This window comes from Prunus dulcis, chromosome 4 (assembly GCF_902201215.1).
Source record: "Prunus dulcis chromosome 4, ALMONDv2, whole genome shotgun sequence".
Classification (NCBI taxonomy): domain Eukaryota; kingdom Viridiplantae; phylum Streptophyta; class Magnoliopsida; order Rosales; family Rosaceae; genus Prunus; species Prunus dulcis.
Window position 1 is genome coordinate 20,231,268 of NC_047653.1, and position 18,120 is coordinate 20,249,387.

General features: G+C 35.2%; 2 protein-coding genes and 1 long non-coding RNA gene across 7 annotated transcripts; 1 reads left to right on the forward strand and 2 right to left on the reverse strand.

Annotated features, from left to right (window-relative positions):
* Positions 1-1,200: 1,200 nt before the first annotated feature.
* LOC117626339 (ankyrin repeat-containing protein P16F5.05c) lies at positions 1,201-6,657 on the reverse strand. 2 transcript variants are annotated; one of them, XM_034358007.1, is made up of 7 exons: positions 6,504-6,657; positions 6,029-6,121; positions 5,762-5,849; positions 2,769-2,833; positions 1,750-1,818; positions 1,626-1,675; positions 1,201-1,525 (listed from the first exon to the last, which is right to left on the reverse strand). In XM_034358007.1, the coding sequence occupies exons 2-7, from the start codon at positions 6,104-6,106 to the stop codon at positions 1,414-1,416; spliced, it is 462 nt and encodes a 153-aa protein (XP_034213898.1). In that variant the 5' UTR covers positions 6,107-6,121; positions 6,504-6,657; the 3' UTR covers positions 1,201-1,413. The 2 variants fall into 2 exon arrangements, with proteins under 2 accessions (XP_034213898.1, XP_034213899.1); XM_034358008.1 differs by having other exon boundaries at positions 6,278-6,605.
* Positions 6,658-7,932: 1,275 nt separating this feature from the next.
* Positions 7,933-10,732, forward strand: LOC117624603. Its single transcript, XR_004585343.1, has 2 exons — positions 7,933-8,161; positions 8,729-10,732. It is a non-coding gene; the product is annotated as an uncharacterized LOC117624603 (long non-coding RNA).
* Positions 8,361-16,558, reverse strand: LOC117624602. Of its 4 annotated transcripts, XM_034355950.1 has the most exons (11): positions 16,377-16,558; positions 16,192-16,271; positions 15,697-15,909; positions 15,279-15,370; positions 14,939-15,046; positions 13,896-14,002; positions 13,652-13,707; positions 12,853-13,030; positions 11,904-11,987; positions 10,196-10,486; positions 8,361-9,598 (listed from the first exon to the last, which is right to left on the reverse strand). In XM_034355950.1, exons 3-11 carry the CDS (start codon positions 15,880-15,882, stop codon positions 8,688-8,690), a joined length of 2,013 nt encoding a protein of 670 aa, XP_034211841.1. In that variant the 5' UTR covers positions 15,883-15,909; positions 16,192-16,271; positions 16,377-16,558; the 3' UTR covers positions 8,361-8,687. The 4 variants fall into 4 exon arrangements, with proteins under 4 accessions (XP_034211841.1, XP_034211842.1, XP_034211838.1 ...); XM_034355951.1 differs by lacking the exon at positions 16,192-16,271 and having other exon boundaries at positions 14,939-15,010; XM_034355947.1 differs by lacking the exon at positions 16,192-16,271.
* Positions 16,559-18,120: the final 1,562 nt, after the last annotated feature.

Consider the following 18,120-nt stretch of genomic DNA (forward strand, 5'->3'; position numbering starts at 1 on the left):
TTCATTGCCATTTTAGTAAAATGAAAGTCCAATAGAAAAGTAGGTTTTGAGCACTAATATTGAATTTCCTTTTTATGATCATTTTGATGGTATTGATACTCTATCTTTTAGTGGCATACCATTCTAATGAACAACCCTTTTGTTTTCTTTTCTTTTATTACCAAAACCCATTGACATTTGATTTTTCTTTTTCTCTTTTTCTTTTGTTCCCATTGTCCAATGAGACATTATGATTCTCCTTGGTGATGCTTCCTTTTTCTTTCAACTTGTACTCTAATTGTACATCATGAAGCTTAAAGCATCAACAATCATGTTCTCTATTTTTTAATTAAAATTTAGCAAAAAATATTAAAGCTATTTTAAAAGTTCTCTATAAAATTTCAACTCCAACCATACTCCCTAATTTAAAGAGTCATAAATGATTTTAATATTTTTTAATTCAATTTTTGAATAAAGTATAGACACAAAAACAACAACAAAAAATACTTGCATTAAATAAATGGTTAAAATACTATTAAAATAAATGAGCATTAAATTATAAGGAGATACTAGAAGTCATTTCTCTCATCAGATCTAGAAGCTCCTAGAAGTCTCTCTATTTTAGGAGGTGGCTAGGGAGCTTGGTTGGAGTTGTATTTTTCTAATTGCTCCCTAAAATTTGCCTAAAGAGATGATTTTAAGGGGTCTATTATGGATGCTTTGACTTTCATGTGAAAAAAGACATTATCAGTGATTCCTCTCACATTTCCGAATTTGCAGTTTCCACTATTTGTGGGGATTAGAAATGCATTCAAGATCTGGTGATCTATGTCTCGGCAAGAAGTTGACCTAAGAATGTTTGTTTTTTTAAAACCTCGGATGCATTCGTAACTGCTCTTAAGAATGTTATGTTTTTACTTGAGATCTGGTGATTTCATTAGCTCTTTAATCTCTTGAACACCATCATCTGTCTGGTTTTAGGAAGGCTGAGAAATTTGGGGACCATTTTCTCTATCCCCCACTAGCATCAATAAGAGCTCATCAAATCCTGCTTATATTGTTTCCTCTTGGTAAGTTTGCAAAGATGCACAAGAAATAAAGCTACACCAACCTTAGAATTGAAAACAACTTTGGTTAACATTAACATTTTCTAATTTACACCAAACCACGGGATCCAGATATGCGTTCGAAACATATTCCTGCAGATTATTTCCCATGGCATAGACAACACAACATTTCTTTTTTGACATCACTGAAGCGCTGCACATTAAAATTTGAGATATGGAGATTGATTAGCATCACGCTAGTTTAGCAAACAGTTGCAATCCTCTATAGCTATTACCAAAAGTTTCATATCTAAACTTTGCAATCTACAAGAAGATAACATCTATAAATTTTATCATGGCTCCCACTTTTTGTTAGGTACTCAATACATTAGGACACGCTGACACCAGTCAGCTCTACTTGGGCAGCTGCTGCATTAATGGCATCAAGAACATCCATCTTTCCCCTGGTCACAGCTTCATCAATTGGAGTCCTCTCATAGCTGAAGACAACCAGTGCTACAATCATTCTTATAATAAAAGGTGTGCAAATCTTATATGTTAAGGAAAGTCAGGCTTTAGTTAACATGTTCGAATGCGTACCTGTTTAGTACACTAAGATTAGCTCCTGCAAAGATCAATTTCCTAACCACCTGCAAAAGCAAAAACGTTAGACAAAAAGTAGAATGAGTTAATATCACTGCGCCAAAACAAACAAAATATTCACCTCAACATGTCCATTCAGGCAAGCCCAATGTAGAGGTGTATTCATCTCCTCATTTGTAGCATTAAGATCCTTACGCAAAGAAGCACAAAATTATTATAATTTATCATAATAACATATCACAAGTCGAGAACAGGGAACATGCAAGCAATCTTTTGCCAGATATCACAATGCAAATAACATAAATAAAATTTACGCTTAAAAACAAAAAACAAAAAACAAAGAACAATCATAACCTTAACTGATAAGCCTTTTTGTTGAGTAAAAGACATTAAAGTGCTTCATACCAGTTAAGGTAGTTGCTCCATTTATAAGATGCGAGTTTTTATATGGAAGAAAACTAGTTGGTATTTCAACGTACTACCCTTACAATCAACCAATGAGTCATCTGCCTAACAATCTAACAATAGAGATAATTTTTGTTCACAACTTTAACCCAAGGTGTTGCATCATCACCATAGCAATGTATCCTATAGTCTAACCCCATAGTTAACTTATATATTAAATACATTTAAATTCACCACTAACTAATTAATAACAACTAAAGAAAAGTTTTAATTAAAAAAAAAAGTACTTTCCCTTCCAAAGCCATTGTGCTCATCACTCCAGCGTCCCCAAGCTATTGTGGCGGTGGCCATAGCTTGTGAGAAAATCACTTTTTTCTTCTCTCCTTCTCTGTGAGTGTTTGGGTACTCTCTGAACAGCACTTAGCTTCTGTAAAATTCCTCGCACAACCTTCCCTTCAAACCCCTCAATTTTCTTTCCTCCCACTAACTTCCAATCCGACATTCATCTAAGCTCCACATCCAAAACCGATTTGAAATGCATTAGCTCTACAGTAGGGACCAAAACCCAATTGATAAATCCTTTTATCGATCCTAAATCTATTGACTTTATATTCTAACATGAGATTGATACTTACAGATTTCCTTTACAATCTTTTTTGAGAGAACTAAAAGACTTATATTATTTTTTTTGAAAAGGAGAAAAAGAATGTTAGATATTGACTTAAAAGACCTCACCACTCCTCTACTGATAAGATACTCCACAATGTCAAGATGTCCATTAGCAGAAGCCATATGTAGTGCTGCAATCAAATGTCACAGTACCCCGGTCAAACACAGTTACACAAGCTTGTAAAGTTGTTCAGCGTGAATAAAAGTTTCATTATCACTTGGTATAATATAACAATTAAGAAAAATGCATAACATCAATATCCCCATCTAAGTCTTGAAATTCAACTCAGAAGAAACTCTCATTTCAATAGGTATGTGATTGTGTGTGCATAAGATAACTAAATATCTTCTCTTATGTATGAACATCATACCTACATATTGTTTGTGGTTTAATTGGAGGGAAAAAACCATTGACCAAGAACTAAGAGAAGATCATTGGCGAAAAATAAACCTTAAAAATAAGAATTTCTCACTTAAACCATAAACGTAGCAGCATGACATATGGGAATAAATAACATTGATTCAAGCCATGCATAATCATTAACCATCAACTTCTGAAGTCTGTTATGCTATTAATTCCTGACAAAGAATAAAGTTTCATTATGGTCGGGTGTTTGAACAAATTTTGTTTTTGGTCACGTGTTTCAACCAATTTAGAAACAAAGAAATAATAGAATCTGTAACTTGGTGAAAAAAATATTGTATCAGTTACACGCTACAAATCTAGCTCAACCCATGATATATACATAAAGTATTTCAAAAATTAATTAATTAATTAAAATTTAATTATTAATGGGAGCTAGAAAGCGAAATTAAGCAGTTAGGGGTTGGGGACGCGGGGTGAGGGTCGGGGTGGTTTGCTTGGATGCAATCCTTCTCCCCTTCTTTTTAGCATTTTTTTCCCATCCCATTCATACAGCACTTTGCATAGGGCTCATTTATTGGGACGGCATCACTAATAATCACGCCTCAGACCTTTTTTTGGTTGGATTGGGATCCTTAAGCTAAGTTTGTTTTATATGTAACAAAGTTAAAACCTAGTCTTGATCTAGGACTGCGAGTTACTTTTATTGCCAAATGTCAAAAAACAAATGTTCAGGTTTAACCCCCAATTTATAAAATCTCAGCTGAACCCAAAAGTATGCCACTCTTCCAAAAAAAACTAAAACTGAATATGCCGATGAAACAAGGGAAGAAATGATGAGGAACCAAACGTGCTGGGATCTGTAAAGATAAATAAAGAAGAGGCAACTGAAGGCCACATCATATGCCAAATGCGGCATTGCACCAGCAAGTTGCCTTACAATGCCGCCTCTTCTATTCTAGCTGGATCTATCCCTTTGCGATTAGAATTTCACATGATATTTAACTAAAACACGATATTTTCAAGCAAAACCATGCGAAGAAGCATCATTTCACTAGAACCCCCGAGGTTGATATTCCAGGTGTATTTTAGTGAAACCTTGCAAAGCAGCATCCAAACGTGTTGCCCATCCAAGCAACCAACACAGGATTCTGTTCCTTCATATCAACAATATTGACTAAACCTTTCGTGGGATCAAAAACACTAAAGTTTAAATTCTCTTCAATAGTCCATTTGAAATGCATTAGCTCTACAATAGGGATAATAAGGAAATCTTAAAGTCACAAGGAATTTCAAAATGATTAAATTTTAAAGATAGGAAGGATTTTTTCTGTCTAAAAAGGATAGGATTGAACAATCAAAACAACATCTTCACCCCAAACCCAATCAAACTCTCCCATCCAAATACTCTGAAGAGAAAATCTCCACCTTTATGAGTTGTCCTCAGAATCTGGAATCAATTGTTCAAGAGGCCTTACAGTAGTCATACTCATTACCTTGTTACATATGTCTTGTCTTTTGAAATTTTGAGGGAGAGGGAGAGAGAGAGAGAGAGAGAGAGAGAGAGAGAGAGAGAGAGTAAAGGGACAAGACTTTATTAAAAGAAATTTACACAATACAGAGGACATCTTGTCGACACTCTAAAGGAGAAAAAGAAACCCAAGACCAACATCTACCTACACTGAAGACACTCCAAAATTTACCCAAGAAATCAACAAAGGGCTATAAGAAACAATAGCATTCCAATCTGGATTAAAAAAAAAACAAAAAAAAAAAAACTGAAGATACTCCTTAAACTCTGATTACACCGATGCCCCAAAGAGATGCCCAGGAATGAACCCTCTCCCACAAATCCAATCCTCACCATCCTCAAATGTATGTCACCCCATTTGACTGACCTTCCCGTTACTACTAACGGCATGATTTAGTAATCGTTGAAAATAGTTTGGAAATGGGATGCTATCGTAATTTGGTGCAATACAAGGTATGCTGATTTAAACACTTTAAGGAGGTCAAAATGATTTGTCAATATTAAACTGATTAATGAAATAACTAACAGCTTCAATGCATTATCCTAATGCCTAACTATTTCTCAAGGAAATGAAAACCTAATTCCTCACTTCCAAGAAGAATTAGGTTTTCAGATCTCTATCCTTCCAAAATCACCCTTGCATCTCCTCAACCTCTCTACTTACGTTCACAAGCTTCACAGATCAAATATCAATACCATCAACCTCTGAGACCACATACAAGTGAACCTTATCTACTGAATTTCAAATTTGACAACCAAATAAATACCCTTCAGATTTTCAATAAGCAAATTCATGAAAAATTATTGCTCTGGTTGTCCTGGTATCTACGTTATTAAGACCAACTACTATAAGAGGTTGAGGAGATGCTGTCCAAGTTTCAACAAATTCACAAGTGATTATGCACAGGAAAGCAGCAGACAAATAAAACCTCCGCATGATGAGAGAACAACTTGGTACAACAAAGTGTCATCTCATGCATAATCTATAATTGCTTTAATAATCCCAATGAATTCCTTAACAAGTAATAAAAAAATTCACATTTTAATAAGAGAGGAGAAAACCATGAGCCACAAGAAAAATATCTACCACTTTTAGCACATGTCAAATTTATATAAAAAAACTGTAAAACGGGGATGAATTTATAAAACAACGAAAATTATAACCTGTTCGGCCCTGAGAATCCTTAGAATTGAGAGAAACACCAGCAGATGCTAAGCTTACAGTGTCATCCATGTCATCATATCTAGCAGCCTGCCAAACACAAAAAGATCATCTCCAACTACAATTTCTTTCATGAAAGCAGGATATGAATTTCAATAAACATCTCATTGTACAAAACACAATATATCACATATGTTGAATCCTTTCGTTCAATACAAGAGGGTACTTTAGAAAAGAGTATTAACTTTTGGAAAAGGGAGTTGGGTTACCTCCAGCAAGGCCTCAATGTTCTCCAAAGATGTCGTTTGGACTGCTGAATCTTGAACTGCATTTCCCCCTTCCCCCATTTTGCCACAGCCACCCTATGAAATACAAAAGCAAATGAATTTGTTCCAAGCATCAGTTCATGGCATACACAATTTTCCCAAATACAAAAGCAAATGAATTTGAAAAACAGGACCATTTTCATTTGCATACATAACTTTCCCAAATAAAAATTTATAAGCGGCAACACATACAAGAACTCCACAGTCGCTTCTATTTGGAGACGGAGAGAAGAAGAAATAATCAAAGGGTAACAGATAAAATCGCTTCTTTTAGCTTAAACCCAAAACCTACAGTCTAAATTCAATCACTTACTTCTCAAACCCAAATTTAATTTCTAGGAGAACAAATGAGATTACAGAACTCGCAAATTCTAACCAGCAAATAAATAACAAAAGCACCGAAGCTATTTGTTCGTACCGCAAGAGAGGAAGAGAGAGAGAATGGTTGTCTACGTGCAATTTTGTCACTTGGAAAAAGAATTCTTAACAATGTCACCCCAAGGAATTTTCCCACATGTTGGTTTCTACATTGTTTTATCTTGGGTTATTAGTTTTTTCATTTTTATTTTATATTTTGGTTTAAAGCAATAGAGATTGTACGAGTGAAGAAACACAACAATCAGGGCTCTAGGTGGGGAGGGTTAAAATATAGCTATATCTTGGGCTAAATTTAACTCTGTGCTATATTCAGCTCCCTAAAAACTGATTTTATAAGAAATAGTGTCAGTTCAGGTTATATTTTAATTGTCTCCAGTAACAAAAGGCTAAATTTAAAATTTTAATAATTTTTAGTATATTATGTAAATTTATTATTTAATTTAATTAAACTACTATTTATATTCTATTTAAAATACATTTTAGAAGATAAAATATTCTGGGATATGATTTTTGATATCCACGTGTCGGAATGTCATTAGCCATATAAATTTATGATTAGATATTTTTTTGTTATTAAAAAACTTAAAAATTAATTGAAATGTGAAGGATAATTTGTAAAAGAATGAAGAGATTGTGAGAAATTATGTAAAAGAATGAAATTGAGGAAGGATAATATGTAAAATGATGAAGATGTGAGAAATTATGTAAGAATGTGGTAGGTATTTATACCAAAAAAGTTAAGAATTTTATAGAATTTTTTTTAAATAAAAAAATCATTTTTTCGGATTAAAAAAAAATAGCTAGTTGACGTCACCTAACAACTAGGTGATGTCAGTTGGGCCTCATCCAATTATTTAGCCCGAACCAACAAAAGGGCCACATGTGGCCCTCATTTTATGAATTGGCCCTTTATGTAACCTACCTTTTTTTTTTAGCGGTTTGTGTAGCCCACTTTTGGAGATGAGTTTTGAGGATTTGGGCTATATTTGAAGATATAACCCTCACTTAGAGATGGCCTAAGCCAGTTGGTTAAGGTAGTGTGTACGTATGGTTTTATTCAAATTCGATCCTCCTCCTATAGTCAGAATAATTCAGAATATCGCTTTGGCTAAAAAAAAAAAAAAAAAAAAAAGTCATTCTCCAAGGCTTCATTGCATTTTGAAGAATAGGTGCAAAGTATTGTACCGCGAAACTTCCAATTAGAGAAAGCTACTGTACGACAGACTAGCAATTGAAGAGTACAAAGCAGCTTTGAAAAAAAATCAAGCTGTACCACATTGTAGTACAATTTATGTCATACATAGTTTCTTCTAAAGAAAAACATATGGTTAAGTAAAGAAGATTTGTACTAGAAATTCTAATTTTCTATTCGTACCATTTATGTAGTACAATGGAGTGAAGTACTCAATTGAGTTGTTCTATATATATGTTCACATGCAAGACATGGATACCAAGTTGTGGCAGTAAAACTAGAACCAAGTTGTGTGGCTAGGTATTATGCTGATGCTAGAGAGGTAGAGGGGTTCAACAGGAGCGACATGGGATCACATGCGTGCACCCTCACATTAACACAATGTGCTGCATTGCTAGTGTATTGTGCTCGATGTGTTCTCAGGTCGCCCCTGCAGTACCTTCTTTTACCGCATGATTGAAGTGCCATAGATTTGGTAGTACGGTGAAGATGGACTGGTGATGCAGGTATGTCATGCCTACCTTTGATTCTTTGTTGTGTGATTGAATCTTGGTCTTTTTTATTGTCTTCTTAGCTCACAATATTTTGTGGGGTGCATTTTTTTCTTCTTGTTTTTTCCACATTGGCTGTAAAGAGTTCTGCTCCTCAATTTTAAGGAGTCAAGTTTTTTCCTGATTAATAATAAGACCGAAAAATGGTATCAAATCATTGAACACAAAATTGAATAACATAATGAACCAGTGGCTTAGTGAAAATAAACCATGGTCAGTTTATAAAAAAAGAAGAAAAATACATAAAAATAAAAATAATCTTTGGTGGAGTGCTAAAATAGAAGAACCCGCCAGCTAATTTTACTCTGGTTACAACTTTTATAACCCAGATAATCACATAGTGCACTACAAAATATAAATCAAAACTGCTTCGGTCGCTAATTTATCACCACTATAAATCAAAACTGCATAGATGCTAACAAAAGCTTCCAAAATTAGACCTACCCTAGCTTTGAATAAATCAGTGACTAAATTAATATCCTTACAGCAGGCTTTTTTTTGTGTGTGGCTCAATTTTTACAGCAGGCTTTTTTGTGTGTGGCCAAATCCTTACAGCAGACTTGATGGCAAGTAGCTCTTCTTCCCCAACTTTCTTCCAGACCCCGCCTATCATGAGATGACCACTGACATCTTCTGTGGATAAAACATGCTCACTATCTGATACACAGCCATCCTCTGTTTCCCTCAACTTCTTAACACATCGGTTATCTAGTAGCTGTATATCGGAACTAGCTTCTCTCTTGCCACTACACTGGTTCAATTCCCAGTTCTCTTTTCTTCCTAGTAACTGAGAAACCTTTTCTGGGACAGTATCGAAGTCCAGAACGGGAAGGCAACCAGAAGACCCAACAGCTCGAGGCAACATTCCAATTGGACACGGATTCCATGATTTTGCCAGAACCCATCTGTTAGTATTTCCGGCATCACCATCTGTTCTCTTCACTACTTTGCTCTTCATTTTGCGCTGTTTAATCATCTCTAGCTTCTCTGATGCTTCACTTATAGATTCGTCTTCGTTCTTAAATACATTAGTTGAATGTTTAAGAGAATTATCTTCTTCAGTAACATCCAAATTTGATGAAACTAATGAAGAGAGTTTGTTCAGTTTTCCCAATAGGTAGTTGTCCCCAGTCAGTTGTGCAAGATGGACGGCAGAATCCATGAGCTGGTTATTAGCAGAAGCTGATAGAACAAGGCATTTACGTAGGAGTTCCATCAGAATTGCCTTCGATATCGTTTTTTCTCCTGAAGAAACTTTGATCTCAGGTGCAGAATCTTTTTCAAGATGAGGCTTTAATCCTTCAAAATTCCCAACTAGCCACTTAAACAGAGAAGAGAGGTGTTCAACTTGGAGTATCTCTGCCCTATGGTCTGATGATGTGCGAACCCCTCCTAAACAAATTCACAAAAGCAGCAACTACGATCACTGACCCATGTCCAGTATTAAAAATCAGTCCAGTTGAAACCAAGTAAATATAATTAGATTTCATGCACACTCACCGTAAGTTTACCAGTATATATCTAAATACGGAGCAACTAAGAGCATTCACAATGGGCTCCCTAAACCACCTCCTTAGACAAATTTTAGGGATGAATTGGAAAAATACAACTCCAACCATGCTCCATATCCACCTCCTAAAATATGGAGACCTCTAGGAGCTCCTAAATTTGAGGAAAGAGAAAGGACTCCTAGTAGCTCTCTATAGTTTAATGTTTCTTTGTTTTATGCATAGTTTAAACTTTTAATTAATGTTAACTATATATATATATATATATATATATAATTTTTTAGAGATTGACCATTCATATTGAATTAAAAAATAACTAAAATATTTATGACTCCCTAAACTAGGGAGTATGATTGGAGTTCAAATTTTATAGAAAGTGCCTAAAATAACTTTTCTGTGTTTTTAGCTGAATTTTAACTTAAAAATAGAAAGCATGATTGTAGATGCTCTAATACATAGCAAAATCAGGTCATTTGATTACCTGTCTCAAATAGCACTGCTTCCTGAGTCTCAATCATATCAAGAGCTGCATTCAGGAGAGCCAGAAGTAACTCTGGTTCCTTATTTGAAAATTTTGTTATCACAAGCTTCCACTCATTCAATGAAATATGTAGGCTCGGGCCTTTTTGGGTGTTTACTGGAAGCTTCGAGGAATCTGAGATACTTATAGCATTCAACAAGATCTCCAACAGTACAGAAACAACTTCTGAGGAGAAGGAAGCATACAACCCTACAAGACTTTTCAATATCTTGGTAAGGTCTTTCTTGGAACCTGAGAAGAAAGTACCTCAATCAACATATAAAACATCCAAGAATTTAAAGACATCCTTCAAAAGTTAGCTGACAGATTGAGATCCTCTCTATTTGCTTTCAAATGGACATCCAATCATGCTTAAGATGGCTGTCAATATATACTACAAAAAAAAAAAAAAAACAGCGACTTTCTCTGAAACTGATACCATCATACCAATATGACATGAAATTATTAAAAGACATATCCTTCAAACATTAGAGCACAGATTGAGCTCGTCCCCATTTTTCTTTCAAATGTCGACTGCTGTTCTTTAGTACTGGGCATCCAATCATGATTTAGACGGCTCTGCGCATACTTTAAGATAAGGTGACTTTCTTTAATCATGCTTTCAAACATTCTAATTATGATTGGCAGTAACAGTGAAAGACTAGGTCCTCTACATTCAGAAGTCAAAGGAAAGGATCCCAATTCTTAGCTCATTAATGTGATATGCTAAGTACTTCACAATTCTTGACATGACTAATTACAGAAAAGATAGCCAAGAGGGAACATGAAACTAAGTTTTAAATATGGCATTACGTCATCCACAACTTAAAAAAGAAAGAGGGGAAAAGAACTAGATACATGATTCTATTTTTTGAAACTATAAAATATTCTCAATATGTACTCTGTTCCATCACTAGTACCTATACAATTCCACATTTCACTACATTGAGGATTACCAATTGTTTTAACAATATAAGACATATCTTCGATCAACACCATTATCCAGTTGACTTAAAAAACAATGAAACCTTTATACCGACACTAATTGGGATAGACTACATGTCCATATTTGAAGTATTTAAAATAATAATAATAATAATAAGAAGAAACACCGTTTTTCTATGGCCAACAAACAGGCAGATTTTGGCAGGACCAAACCTACTCCACCCTTGAATGTCGGGTTTGGAAATGTTTTTGAACAGGTTAGGGACAGAAAATCTCTGGTAAAGTTGAGTTCTGGGACGGTTCGGTTTTGGGGTTACATTGTTGAGATTACAAATGGGAAAACCCAAACCAAACTTACATTGTTTATAACTCAATAGTTGCATTTGTGACTACTTTAACATATAATGACAACCAGGTTTAGATTTATATGGGTATGTGGAGTTAGGATTTATGCTTTTCAGCTAATCCAACAACCAGTACAAGACCTGATTTGCTGTCAATCCAACGATTTGACCAAACTTTCCTTATTACTTCCGAACTACAGTCAGATTTTGTTTAATATAAAGAAATCTAGACTCTCTCTCTCTCTCTCTCTCTCTCTCTCTCTCTCTCTCTCTCTCTAACCAAACATTCCTCTATAACCAAACAAAATGTTAATGTACAACAAAAACACATTACCACCTCCTAAGTCCACTAAATTACTAAAATTAGGGATAAATCTTACGTCTAGATTTTGATGAATGGATCTTGCCAGCCATTAGTGAGAAAAACTTATTACGCCCACAAAGCCATTTACTACTTCTGCCACCTATATACAGATAGAAATTTGAAACAATGAAAAGCATTATGCAATAATAAATGTTCATTGTAAACTATACAACTAAAACAAAACTCCTACTTTTACAGAATTTCTCCATGCACGACAGCCTACATGGCTTGCCGCGCACATCACTTATGCTCACTGGAGCAAGAGCCCAGTAAATGCTAATCCAGTGGCATGACACGTGGTTACTTTCATATATAGAAATAAAAAATTAAAAAATTAAAAATCCAGTGGCAAGACACGTGGTTACTCAAATAAAATATGTAACCAAATCTAAAACCTGACATATGAAATATATCCATATGTCTGAAGTATACATTGTGTGCATGATACATGTAGACAATTAGTTCTGTACCGTAGCTTAGCTGTGTAAATGCCTTTTTCTTAATTTTGACTCTCCCATGTGTTTGCGAGATTGTTTGCTGACCGAAATACATAGCATGATAATTTCTATTTCCGAATTCATTAAAAAAAAAAAAAAAAGAATATTCTCCGAAAGGTAGCGAAAAAAGACAAACTCTAAACGTAAATTTAAGAATTTAGAAAATTATAGCTTCCTAATTCTAAGGGCATTCATATACTGTGCTTTTCCATCTGCAGAAAATAACTCCGAATAAACAGTCCTAGATTATTCCTTGACAAAAGAAAGAGTGTCAAAGCATATATTTCATTGTTGGATTAAGACACATGACACAGTACAATCCCTACAAAATCTGGCTGAAATTAACATGAAAGGTTCTATATGTCATAGGTGCAAGGGCGTATAAAATCATTGGAAATATTACAACCTATGGATCAAAGATTTTATGCACTATAATCAACATAATTCGAAGAAATAAGTTTTTCATACCACGTTTTTCCTTGACTTTTGAAGAAACTGACGGAGGAGTGTTCTTAACTCTTAAGCAGAAAGCCAATTCATGGAATTTCGACCTTATCTCAGTTCTGATGTCAGCAGTCTCATTACCATGAAATGGAATTGCCTTCTTCTGAGGCTCCCAGTAGTAGTACTTCAACCAATCAAGGGCCTAAAAACACCAACCATGGATATAGTTTAACGTCCCAAATTTAAATTGATTCTTTGTTTCCAAATATAATTGGTAAATGCATGTTTGTGCAGCACAACAATAGAGAGAAATAAATGAACTTTCAGTTGTGGAGCAATGTTCAATCTAAAATTTCATACACTGACAAGTTTCATAGTAGTTATCCATGTTCCAAACCATAAAGGATTAAGATAAGTGTAAAGGGCCACTTTTCTCCTAAAAAATAACTTGGTAATATTTTCCAAAAACTGATAAATTGTTTATAATAATACCCTATTATTACATTATAAAACTAGGTCATATAGTTTAGAATTTTCCACAAGTTAAATAAGTGAATACATGATATCTTCTGTAAACTGTTTCTTGCAGTCGAAAGGAAAAACAAAGCCAGTTGTAACAATTTGTAATAGAACTCAGAAATCTTATCAACAAAACAACCATTCTGTGCAGCACCCACAAGCAGTTAATCCAAACACAAATGAAATTTTAGTAGGACACTTATTAAAATAAACTAGATGTGTTGGACATAAAATCTAATCGTAAAGAGTAAGCTTTAGAAGAATCTGAAGGAACAAAATTTGAATTACCAAGCATGCTGCATACCTTAACTGAAGCACTACGAACAACCTCCAGTGCGGGAAGTTCACGGTGAGATCCCTCTAAAAATCAAAGCAATAACCAAGTGAAAAAAGAAGAAGAAAAGAAATCAAAGATCAAAAGGGTATCATTCAAAAGATTACATCAAAGAGTATGCTTTGGTCGAATGGGCATGGCTGGTAGTCTAGACTACAAAAATTTTAATCAAAGAACCAATGATAAATGTGCAAATTAAAAGTGGGTTGCTCACCATGACGAATATCAATCAGTGTACGTGGAATGCCAATTGCATCAGCAGCCACAGCAATTGAAACCTCTGTTTTCTTCCGTGTCTTCTCAACAACACCATTCACAAGCCTTTAGAAAAAGATAGCATGTAACAACATGTGACACAAATAAACAGGAGGCAAAAACAAATGTGAGTTAAGCATTATCCCCTACAATATTGAGTGAAATATATATATATATATATGTATATATATATATATATATATATATGAAGGACAATTCTCGTATGGCCAATGAATTGCAAATAGTTAATTTCTATGTTCTGTGCCTAATCATGTGAAACCCTGAAAGGAGGCAATCCACAAATAAACTATCTTGATATATTACAAATATCAGGAATGTGACAGGATATAGAACTTATAACAAAAATCCTGCATGTTAGAAGAACCCATTTTAAAGGAAATCTTATATTGAAGATAAGCACTGAATGCATATATCAAGAAAAATTCCTGACAAGAATTTTGGATGCTCAAGGATTTTCTTCCAAATGACCAATAATAAGAACATATACATCCATACTGCATCCCTAATATCTTGCTGGAGCTCTTTAAGGCCTACAAAATTTTAGTCAATCAAAACAAAATTTCAATATTGGTGAAGATACAAGGCATATGGTGAACCGGTAAACGTCACGAAATACAGCACACCATGCAACTAGCCTATGCATCTTACAAGTAGTCTACCTCTTGATCAGCCATTCAAACCCACTCCAAACTACCACGAAGAGAGAGAGAGAGAGAGAGAGAGAGAGAGAGAGAGAGAGAGTGTGTGTGAGTGTGTGTGTGTGTGTGTGTGTGTGTGTGTGTGTGTGTGTGTGTTGTGTTTGTGTTTGTGTTTGTGTTTTGACTGAGCATTATAGTTGATCAAGGACCTTTTTCTACAAATTATTGCACTCTGGATACAATGGTAGTACTACTAATCACATTCATCCATACATCACCATATGATAAGGACTAGATAAAAGAACGGAGAGATTTAAGAACCAAAACATTAAAGGAACCACACCTCATGATTGCCATACAATATAACATGGCCAGCATTTCATCTGAAAGTGAAGCATCACTTGATTGATCTGCTCTGCAATTATCCAAAGCATCATTTGACTGGTCCTTTCTATAATTCACGAAACACATACATGAAGTTGTTACCAAAGTAGGACAAATACATTATTTTTGGTTGGAATTTAAAGCGATAAATGAGATAAAAGTACAAACAGAAACCACAAAGCAAATAACATTTGGCATTAAGTATCCCCCTGCCCCTGCCCCTCCCCGGGGATGAAAAAAAAAGAAAGATATAAGAAGTTGATCAAAAAATGCTCAGAGAATTTGGTAGTAAAAGGTACCTAAAGTGAGGATCTTTTTGATGAATTTCAATAATCGATGCCGTAACTTCAATTACAACAGGAAGACAACCTCTGCTTCTCCATGCTGATATCTTTAAACAACAAGTCAGAGATGAAAGACATAAATACCGTTTCCAGAAACCACCAGAAAATTCAATTTAAAGCAGAACCCACTAAAAAATTAACTTCCTCCATTATTTACAAAATTATAGGAGCAAATAAAAAAGATTCAATCATATTCAACAACATGCTAAGAATTTCATGGCGAGCCAGCCAAAAGAGTTTTTTTTTTTTTTTTTTTTTCGAGAAGGAGAAATAAACAGAACAGCATCCACATGGAATTTCTGATATAATGCTAAAACAAAATATTTGCTTCCGGGCTAAGCAAAAAGAGTATATAAAGTTGCGGTTCTCTTACTCTTCTGAAAGCGGAGGCCACAGATTCAGGTGAAATCGAAAAGAGAGATTCGTCAACGAAAAGCCACTCGTCCCAGCTCAACCACGGCACTAATTTGTAGCTGTAGGATGCTGATGACGACGGCTTTGATATCACAAGTTGGTCATAATCTGTTGATTCTTCCTTAAACCCTAAAAGTGCCTCCATCAGAACACTCTTCCACTCGCTTTAGCTCTAGAAACGATTTAATAAAGTAACAATTAATAATAAAACAAATTACGTACGAGAAAATTAGCAATCAGAAATTTAATACGAAACAAAAAATAGTTCTCCCAAGATGAAAATTCAAAAGAGGTTGCGATTTTGAGCTCTGAACCTAGCAGCTCTTGTTGCTAGAGAGGAAGAGTGACGTGGTCGTTTGGTTTTGGCGGCTAAGCCTCTGGGAGATGGCAGTTTAATTTCAAAACTAAAGGCGGAGAGAAAGAGAAAGACAGAGAGAGAGTAAAAGAAACTTACCTCAACCAGAACGGAAAACAGCAAAATCAAACAACAGCAACACCCAGAAGAAATTTAACAGCTTTCCAATTCTATTTTACCTAAAATATCCAGAAAAATAAAAACCCAATGAAAATATATCAAATAACAGCCAAGAATAGAACAGAGAAATAAGAAATCAAAAAAAATACTACAACAGTGTTTACCTGTGGGGTGTGGGGGTGAGCGAGACAGTGAGAAAGGGGGAGAGCGAGAGAGCGAGCAAGGAGGAGAGGGAGAGGGAGAGAGAGAGAGAGAGGAGGAGGATTGGTCGTCGCCGCCGGAGAGGAGGAGGCGTGGTCGTCGTCGCCGGTGGTTTGTGGTTGGATGTAGATGGGAGCGCAGCTGCTGTAGAAAAAATGTGACACGATAAAACATATATAAAAAAAAAATACTATAAAAAAAAATGCTAATTAATAATTCAAGTTACAAAAATAAAACATATATAACAATCCCCAAAAGTTTTTTCCCAAACCCTAAATCATAAAAATTTAAGAACAACAATTAAATTTGGAAATTGAATTTAAAAAAAAAAGAGAGAAAAACTTACCGAGATTGAAAAACTCACTGAAGATTCACAGGACCCGCCCTGGATTCCTCGAAACCAGGGACGAGTCCCGTCTTAATTCCCGACATCACCCCGATGCTGGGCCCACTTACTAAAGACCGAGACTTTCTACCAAAAATTTTCGCAGAGTCATCCCTGTAAATTGAACATTTCCCCAAATTTCAACATGCTCAACATTCACAGTTTAATATCCCAACCAGCAACAAGCTTTAAAGAGAATAAACAGTTTACAACAAGGCCTCCGGCCTCATAAATCAAAACTTAGCACGGCCGATAACAGAGCACATCTAAGAAAATTCGATTACAACAAAAACAGAGTTCAAAGAGAAATTAAATGATGATGGAAGAGTCCTATGAAGGCTCAAGATTTGGAAGCACATGATCCGGCCAGGCTGCGGAGCTCAGTCAACTACTGCCTGGGGGAGGCGCAAAACAGAAAAGTGTGAGTGGACAAAAATAAGATTCAATTCAATGTAAACCAACATAATATAACCCCACCTTTTAGAAAACCATGCAAGAAATCCAAATGCATCCCAAAAGCACCATAGTCAAGTATATACATATCAAGTTAAATCAATACCGGTTTGCCAAGTCCGAAATCCATAAAGAACACTTTACAAACCCACCATTCAAATATTATAAGTCCCAAAACAAAACTCTCGAAAGCGTACCCATTGGCAAGACTGACAAGGAAGTATCCCCACCAAGAAACAAGAACGAATGAATAGTTGTACATATATATATATAATATAAATATGACAATCACCTAGTTGTACCGGGGAAACAATCCAAGTGGGGGATTATTTGACTAGTCCACATGGAAGAGCCCGCATAAAAGAATTCCTCAATTGACCATGTGTCTAGGGAAAGAGCCGTCCAACTGGGGGACTAACTCTCAACCAGCACGTACGGCCGAGACCCTCAAAACTCGTACGTCTATGACCAGTCCTACGTGAATAGACTACCCAATCAAGGGTCTACAGCAACACCCTGTCAAGGATGCCCTGGGTTCCGACATTTCCAAGTATCTCAAGTTTCTGTATCCAAGTTCCAAATCTGGGGAGGTACATAGGGTAGTGCTTACAGCACTCCAAACTGACATTTTGTACTCAATTCTTTCCACAATCTCATCTCAACAACCCAAGTACCCCACACATAGACAATTATAGATAAAATTTCTCAAAATCCATATATACATCCTCAAGATACTCAAAATATGTCAAAACTCAAAATATATTGCCAAAGCTTTATAAGAATATAAAATTCGACAATCGAATATATAATATATCCAATATACCATTTAAAACATTATGTATAATTTTTTCCATCAATAAAACCATGCT

Excerpts from the sequence above, each read along its gene's own strand:
- LOC117624602 (XM_034355947.1), bottom strand. The coding sequence starts at position 15,882 with ATGGAGGCACTTTTAGGGTTTAAGGAAGAATCAACAGATTATGACCAA. Across the intron at positions 13,031-13,651 it reads TTCGTAGTGCTTCAGTTAAG|GCCCTTGATTGGTTGAAGTA; the intron begins GTATGCAGCATG and ends TGGTGTTTTTAG. Across the intron at positions 9,599-10,195 it reads AGCAGTGCTATTTGAGACAG|GAGGGGTTCGCACATCATCA; the intron begins GTAATCAAATGA and ends GAATTTGTTTAG.
- LOC117626339 (XM_034358007.1), bottom strand. The coding sequence starts at position 6,106 with ATGGGGGAAGGGGGAAATGCAGTTCAAGATTCAGCAGTCCAAACGACA. Across the intron at positions 5,850-6,028 it reads ACATTGAGGCCTTGCTGGAG|GCTGCTAGATATGATGACAT; the intron begins GTAACCCAACTC and ends TGTGTTTGGCAG. Across the intron at positions 2,834-5,761 it reads GGATTCTCAGGGCCGAACAG|CACTACATATGGCTTCTGCT; the intron begins GTTATAATTTTC and ends ATTTGATTGCAG.